The sequence below is a fragment of the Asparagus officinalis genome, chromosome 5 (assembly GCF_001876935.1).
Source record: "Asparagus officinalis chromosome 5, Aspof.V1, whole genome shotgun sequence".
NCBI classification, from domain to species: Eukaryota; Viridiplantae; Streptophyta; class Magnoliopsida; order Asparagales; family Asparagaceae; genus Asparagus; species Asparagus officinalis.
In genome coordinates this window covers 60,218,117-60,226,224 of record NC_033798.1, presented here as the reverse complement: position 1 = coordinate 60,226,224, position 8,108 = coordinate 60,218,117, and the positions used below count along the sequence as shown (strand labels likewise).

Here is an 8,108-nt window from a genome sequence, read left to right as displayed (position 1 = left end):
TATCCAAAAGTGTTTGTTTTGAAAATTTGTCCTTAAGGATAATATTGTCCTTTCAGGCATTATTTAACATAATTTATAATGAATGCTTATGGGACCAACTTTATACCTAACAAAGGAATAAGACTAAAAGTTGAGAAAAAAAGTGTGATGACTAATTTGAGCGTAGGCCCTAGTACATGGACCAAATTGGCCTTTTAGCCTTCTTTAAAATAAAAGAACAAAACCTTAATTGACAGAGGGTGAAATGGATGTAAATAAAGAAATTAACACTAGCTGTTTAACGAATGGTAAAAAGGAACTTTGTTTATTACAGTACGAGGACTAAGTTGAGAAAAAAAACTAAGGAGTAAGTTGAGGAGAAAAAAACAAAGCTGACACCAATTTGAGTATAAAGAGCTGTTTGGCTGGTTTCCTTGAAATAAAGAAAATCAAAATTGGGGATGAAAATAATTAAGAATAAGTTTTCACTCATTTCCTTACAAAAATCTAAAAAAGAAGTTTCCTTAATGGCCTGTTTGGATAGAGGATAGAGAGGTGGAAGGGAAGTAAAATTTTATTTTAACATTGTTTGGAAGTTTCATTTAGAAGGATAGATGAGGGAAATGAAGAGAAAATTTGGTCCAAATTCTTACACCCCAAATTGGAGTGTAATGGATGAGAAAGGAAGGAAGGGGAATTTTTCCCCCTTCCTTCCCCTTCTTTCCATTTCTAAATAAACTCCCAAACACACCATAAGTATAAGCCACGTCGACCAATGAAAATGTGTTATATAATCTTTTTACTTTGTTTCAATATGTGAAAAAAATATAACTATTATAATAAATACATTTTTTATATTTGATTTCCTTGAGTTTTGGGGGAAAAAAAGAAAAAAAGGGAACCATTTTTCGTATGCAGGCTCAGTCCAGCGACCGAATTGTGGCCTTTCAAAAAACTAGAGCTCAGATTCAATATGTTTCCAATTTTTCTAATGGTTCGATTCGATGCTCAGATCTCGATCTCGAGCTCTGCTCGTCAAAACTCTAGCTCTCCGCCTTCCTCTCAACCACACCCTTGTCCAATCCTTTCCCCAAATCTCTTCTCTTTCCAATTCGCTCCGACTCCAGCTAGGGATTCATAAAGGTACCCTAATTCGAAAATTTACAGTATTTTTCTTGTTTTGTGCTTGATTAATATCAAATTTTACATTAAGAAATACTGAAATTGGAGTTGATTAGGGTTTAAGAGAATCGTGACGAGTGAATTGGGCAAGTCTTCATCAGTGATGGCTGATAGAGTGGAGAATCTTAAATTGCTAACTGCAGTGAATGATCACCATGGAGGTGTCGTTGTTGAGTTGAAGGCTCCCATGGATGCTGCTGCTTTTGTACAGTCGTTGAGAGCATCGATTGCTTACTGGCGGCAGCAGGTTTATTTTATTTTATTTTATTTTATTGCTTGAAATATTTGCTTAAAATCTGAATGTTTAACAAAGTGACTGTCAATTATTAGGGATTTTGCTTACAAATATATGTACTATTTTTATTAGAGAAAGATATCGCAAACTGTTTTCATTAAATACTAAACACTGCTACTGACTGACGGACATAGGTGCAGGTTGACTCGTTATGTGCACACGACATGTTGTAGATGTTCTTGATCTTGGAAACTTTATACTACTACTCTCATTCTTTCGTCTTCATTGTTTTAGATATCCCCGATATGGCCCGGTATATCCCGCGATATATCCTTTTATAGGGCTTACCGCAAACGATATGATCTCTAAATATCTTTTATCACTTTTGGGCGATATATCCCCGATATGGCCGATATATCAGCCGATATATAGACCAATATATCTTTTTATATGGTTTATTGCAAAACAATATACCGTGTTGAGCAATTTTTGGGCAAGATATCATGATTTCCCCATTATATCAAATGATGTTTTGCCCTTAAAAAATCAGATCAAATGTTGCACCGTTCATTTGTACTTTTGTTTGTTTTACAAGGTTGAATAGTGATCCTAAACGTATATTATTTATATTTTACATGCTCAGATTTTATTAAGTATGTTGAGATTACATTTTAGTGCATTATACTATATATGCAAACATCCGTTATGGCATTCCGATATTACCACATATCCCTGATATTTTCCCGATATTTGCAATCCGATATGAATTTTGGTCATCCGATATTTTCCCAATACCCCATATTTAAAACCTTGATCGTCTTAATAATTAATTATTAGGATGATGGTCTTTTTTGACAATGTTGTTAGAGTTGGTAGGGTAATTTTCTATTAGTGTGTCATGTTTGTTTGCAGATATGGAACTTTTTGGTATTTATCCGATAAAAATAGGGTTAAATTGCACTTGAACACATAAAGTTTCCCCGCTCTGTCACTTATATACCACATGTCGTATCTTTTGGCAGAAAAATACCATAAATTGTAAAAAAATATGCACATCAGTACTATTGATCATGCAAACGTGAAATTTTCATCCGGATGTTTCTCTATGATACTTACATGCTAATTTTAGATCTTTTAACTATTGATATTTGTTAAATTTGCTATTAAATCAACAAAACTTCTTTTTCATACTTGTCTTAGTTCTACATTAAAATAGAGTTGGGATATGTCATATGATAAAGTTAACCAATATTAATGGGTAGAAAGTTATAAAATTACCATGTTAGTGTCATATGGGAACATTCAGGTGAAAAGTTTCACATTTGCATGATCGGGGGTACTAACATGCCAACATTTTAATAACTTATGATATTTTTCTGCCACCAAATACAACTTGTGGTATATAAGTGACAGTGGGGAAAGTTGTGGTATTTAAGTGCAATTTAGCCTAAAAGTAGGTTGTGGTAGTTTTATAAACATTTAATAGTTTATGGTAGGTTTTTTTTTGAAATTTACTCAAAAACTACATGGAAGAAAAAGATCAGTTATTGTTTAAACTGATTGAAAAGGTCATAGACTGAAAGATGGTTAGAAAGGTCTATAGAAACACTTGAATTTTTATTGCATAACTCTGGAAAAATGGAAATAAAAGAAAATAATGTGTTTCTTTGCATTTTGTATACAGATGATCCATAAGTGTATCTGTGAAGTAGGTTCTAGACATTGAAAGTCATCAACTAATCCTATCTCTTATGCGGTAGAAATCACAGTTGGAATGTGAGTATAGCTTGCAAAATACCTGAAGTGATGCACATTTTGTAATTGCTTATGGGCTTATAGCTACATCAAGTATTTGAAACGATATGGATTTCACACTCATGTCATATTAATGCATCCATGTTGGTTTTGTTAAATGGATTTTGACCAACTACGTTATTGTTTATCATGTCACCATCTTTTTATTTATTTTCTACTCTCCTTTCATAACTTCAATTTATTATGGCTAAAAACAACATTATCTCTCAATATACTAATGTGTAGTTCATCGTCACTTTTAGCGCTTAATACATCATAGTCTTAATTCACTGCATCTATGGATGCCAATTTGGGTTATTTTTACTTTTTCAGGGGAAAAAAGGTGTTTGGATAAAATTGCCAATTGAACTTGCAAATCTTGTTCAACCAACCGTCGAGGTAATAATTGTTAATCTGTCAAACATGGCAATATTTTTCCATTCCTAAAGAACATTTAGTAGTTGATTTTTTTTCTTTATTATTTTTTTCCTTTTATCTTTTTTCTTCTTTGCTATTGATGAAGAAAGATGGTATAATAAATTTTAGATGATACTATGCTTGTATGTATGTATACAAGATTTATGTGTGTATATAGGGGCTTAAGATATAATGACTGGTGTTTCAACTATTAGTATCCTCTAATATATAGACTTGTAGTATCCTCTAATATAAGCCTTCTTCAAGCACGTGCTTAATTTTAGTCAGAATTGGACTTGATTAAGAGCTTCTCCGCTCTGACCTTAATATATCAAACTTGCTACAAGGTCTTAAAATTTAGAACCCCAAGCTCTCACAAAGAGTTTCTTCGTGTAAATTGATTGCTTTAATATAAAAGGATCGTTTTCTTACCGGAAGAAACGAGTTAATCCAATTCAGTACGAGTATGTAATGAGGAACGTAAGCAGGGAATGATATAATTTCAAACGTTTGCTTCGATTTCTTCACAGTTGGTTATCATCAATTCTACTAATGCTGAGATAGACAGTGCAATATTTTAGGAATATTAAGTGGATCGTCACGGTAGGTCAAATACAAGATTGTCCAAATAGGGGATCTAAGAGGTTGTATTCAGCCTAGATTTTGCTTTACTCATACTTTCAGTTATAACATTATCGATGACAAGCATTAAGCAACGAAATCACCTTTCAATTTCAAGAATACGAGTTAATTGTGACCATAGTTGAGGGGTGGGGTCTATGAGGGTGCCCTGAAAGGGAAGAAATGTGAGCAAATTAAAATTGATTTAAGGGGGTGTAGGTGTACTGTCTTGTTGAGCCCTCTAGCGGATGAAATCTTTAGAAGGGAATCATCTCAAGTTTCTTTTTCAATCGCAAAATGGACCCTCTTTTCTCTTCTCAACAAATGCAAAAATCTTGGAGATAATTACTTAAGTTGTATCTGATATGCGGAAGCAACATTGCCATCTCTCAGGAATATGGTTTCGTGACTGTAGATTCTTGAAATTATAGCATTATCATGTTCCACCAGCTTTAGTCTGGTGCAAAGCACGGGTTAATGTTATGTTGTTTTCTTTTTCCTTGGACGTCATGTATTAGTGGTGCATGCAGTTTTGAATTTGGTACCAATCTAATATGCTATTAAGGCATGACAAGTGAAATTCAAATTTCTTTGTTTTTGAATTTGGTTCATTTTTTAATGTTTTGGAAGTGAGGATGGTTAGTGTAGATGCTACAGTATTTTCATCCTGCTGCTTTAATTATATAGTAATTGGTAGGAATATCTTAGCTAATGTACTAGTTTTGCCTTGTCACATTGAATAGATTCCTAATTTTTCCTTTTCACATTAAAAAGATTCCAACTGCAATGTTGCTCAGTGTACTTCTCCAAACTAACCCTATGAGGTGCAAGGATGGTGGTGTGGGACTGTGGGCCAGGAATATATGGCGGACATTGTGGTGGCAGTGGTGGCTGCAACATGGAAACAACAATATGGGCATCTTGGTTGCATTTTTTTTTGATGGAAGCCCCTACAGTGGTAGTCATACCAACCTACAGTAGGGAATCATATTCACACTAAATGACGGAATACAATGCTGATAAGAATCTAGCATTGGGAGAAGTCTGAATTACAATTATGGAAGTCACGGGATCTTTGATTCCCAAGTGAAATTTCTGTGTACCAAACTGACCCTTAGAATTATAAATTACTATATAACAAAAGCAGAGGGATGGAAAGTATTGTATCGACTACAGTACCCATGTTTACTACCAATCCATACAAAAAGGCACCCAAATTTAAAAACAATGAAGAATTTCATTTGTCATATCTCGATCGCAAATCAGCTTGCTATCAAGTTCAAAAACTACATGCACCACTCATGCACGAAGCCCAAGGGAAAAAACAAAATAAATTAACACTAACCAGTTCTTTGCACGGGCACTAAAGGTAGGGGCGAAAATAGTAAAGAAGAGTTTCAAGAGAATGCATCGACTAAAAGCTTGTGAAGTAAATGTTGTTGATAGCTAAGCATTAGATATAACTTCTGCTAGTGAATAATATGACTTTGGTCAAGCACCTTAAATTGCAGGCTTGGCATTGAATTTGATTCTACCTAATTGTTGTACATTTGATTAACTTTTGGATATGTAATAGTTTTCATTAATGCTAAGGCTGCATGTCAAAAATTTGAGTCTACTGCATGTGTCACAAATGCATGATCTGGTCATACGTATTGAGAGACTTTGTGTTAGTTATTTCGTATTCAAATTTTAGTGGAAATTAATCTTAACAAACTAGTGTATATATGGCATCACAGCATGCTAGTCAAGCAGTTACTACCAAAGTTTTAAATGTTAGATATTAGGTTTATGTCGGACGGCTAAAATTCATGTCGGATAGCGGAAATCGAGGATATGTATTAACTATCGGATTGCCATACTAGATGTTGTGCATGTGTATAATATAACGTCATAAACACAATCTAAGCATACTTAATAAATTTTGTAGTATGAACAAATAAAAAGTATCATAGAGCTTGTAAATAACATTCTCAGAACCTCGTTAGATAACTATTAAAGCTTTAACTTGATAGCTTTCCCTCATAAAATATGAAAATATATTTGATTTCATAACCTTTAATTCTAATTTATAGAAACATAGACTGAGAGGGAGAGGGAGAGAGAGGAGAGACTGTGATGCGAAACAATGTAATGCAGGTACGAAGATTGACAACAATGCTTCGCCAAGTCAGCGATCGATCTAAGCAGGAAATTCAAGAGTGAAATGAAGCGAACGATGGTTTATAAGCAAAACTTGCAATGTAATAAGTGTGAACCTTTGTAAAATTATTCTGATAAATAATGTAATGATTCGTTCTGTTAATACAGTTCAAATTGTAATATTTAGAGAAGCAGAAATACTTAGCAACAGATTCACTCGCTCACTAATCAAACTGAATACAGCACAAGCACAATCGATAATAATATTGATAACAACATGCATGCAACAGCAGTTCCGAAAATATTTGGGCGAAAGAAAGTTAAACCTTCATCGGGCTGAACTGGGTCGACGGGAGGCTCCTCTGGAGGTGGCTCGTACACGCCGAAGATGAGGGGAGGAAGTTCTCCGAGAGCCACGTAATTGGGATGAAGTGGCGCGTCTGGATTGAAACGCCTATGAAATGAACTGATGCCTAACTGGTCTTCCACACTACTGACAATCTGATGAGTCACGCATTCGACGTATTCGGGCACAGTCTCGAACGTCTAATAGTCGAACCACGGGGAAAGCTGTAAATCAATGATGCCGGTCTCTGGATCAAGCACGAGTTCGTAGTCTTCAGCGTCGGGATCAGCCATACACCAACAAATCACATAAAGTCGGATCCAATCTCGACGACAATAATGGGAGGAGACAGAGTTATCTCTGTGGGAGTACTGTTCGCAGGGGAAGATGACAGGGAAAAGGAGTGGGTTTCTGGGACTACTCAAGTGAAAGGAGAACAGGAGAGTGTTGAACGGATCTGTGGAGGAGGGAGGGGGGAAACTGATGGTGGGGTTTGTTGACGAAGGAATAGGGGACGGCCAAAACGGGACGGTGCGTCGGAGGAGGGGGCCTGTGGTGCGCGATGTTGGCAGGTGCGCGCTGAGGCTTTGAGAGGAAGGTGGTTGGTGAAGGTTTGAAATGAGGAGGACTGGACCGTCAGGGGCGGCGCTGATGTGAAGTTGACGAGGATTTGGGGTCGCAGGTGGTGGGTTATCTGGACTTGTGGAGGATGCGGTCGGGGATTCGGGCGGCGAACTGGTGAAGAGGGAGGTGGAGTTGGGTTTTGGGTTATTTGAGTTTAAGGAGGAAGATGAACAATAACGATTTTTTTTTAAATGGCTGCAGAGAAGAAAACGAAATTACTGCTAGGGTTTCACACCACAATCAAGCAAGATAATTTTTATTTTTATTCTTTAATAATTCCAATCTAATTACAAGAGTTCTTAAATAAAGAAAAATTACAGAATTGGAAAATTCTCTAAATCCCTCAAATCTCTCTCATAATCAATTAACTAATTAGCTACCAAATAAAATCAAAATTCAAACTTCGAAATTCAAAATTCAAAATTCGAAATTCAAAATTTAAATCTAACAAAATAGGAAGTCTGCTCAATCCACTCTAGCTGCCGAATCTGTCATCAATCAAATCAAAACCAGATATTAGGAATCCGGTACAAAGCTGAAACACAGCGTTTCCTGCGCTGATAAACACGGTGAAAGTCCCGTGCACGTATCTGGATGTCCTCATCAGGCTGAGTCTTATAGAGAGATGGAGAGAGAGAGAGAGAGAGAGAGAGAGAGAGAGAGAGAGAGTATTCCATAGTTGCATGGAACCTGGTTCGTTCCGATTCATAGGACGGGCACGGGAATGTGGTACACTATTTGTTAGGATTCGGGTACGATGTGGGTAGA

At 36.0% G+C, this 8,108-nt stretch overlaps 1 protein-coding gene across 2 annotated transcripts in view; it reads left to right on the top strand.

The window, feature by feature from the left end:
- The window catches only part of LOC109843510 (nudix hydrolase 2-like), a 38,136-nt gene continuing 30,903 nt past the window's right edge, over positions 876 to 8,108 (top strand). The window contains exons 1-3 of one of the 2 annotated variants that reach the window (XM_020412447.1): positions 876 to 1,122; positions 1,218 to 1,408; positions 3,524 to 3,589. In XM_020412447.1, coding sequence (XP_020268036.1) covers positions 984 to 1,122; positions 1,218 to 1,408; positions 3,524 to 3,589 — 396 coding nt within the window. In that variant the 5' untranslated portion in view covers positions 876 to 983. The remainder of the gene's footprint in view (positions 1,123 to 1,217; positions 1,409 to 3,523; positions 3,590 to 8,108) is intronic. The other variant, XM_020412445.1, reaches the window with a different exon arrangement.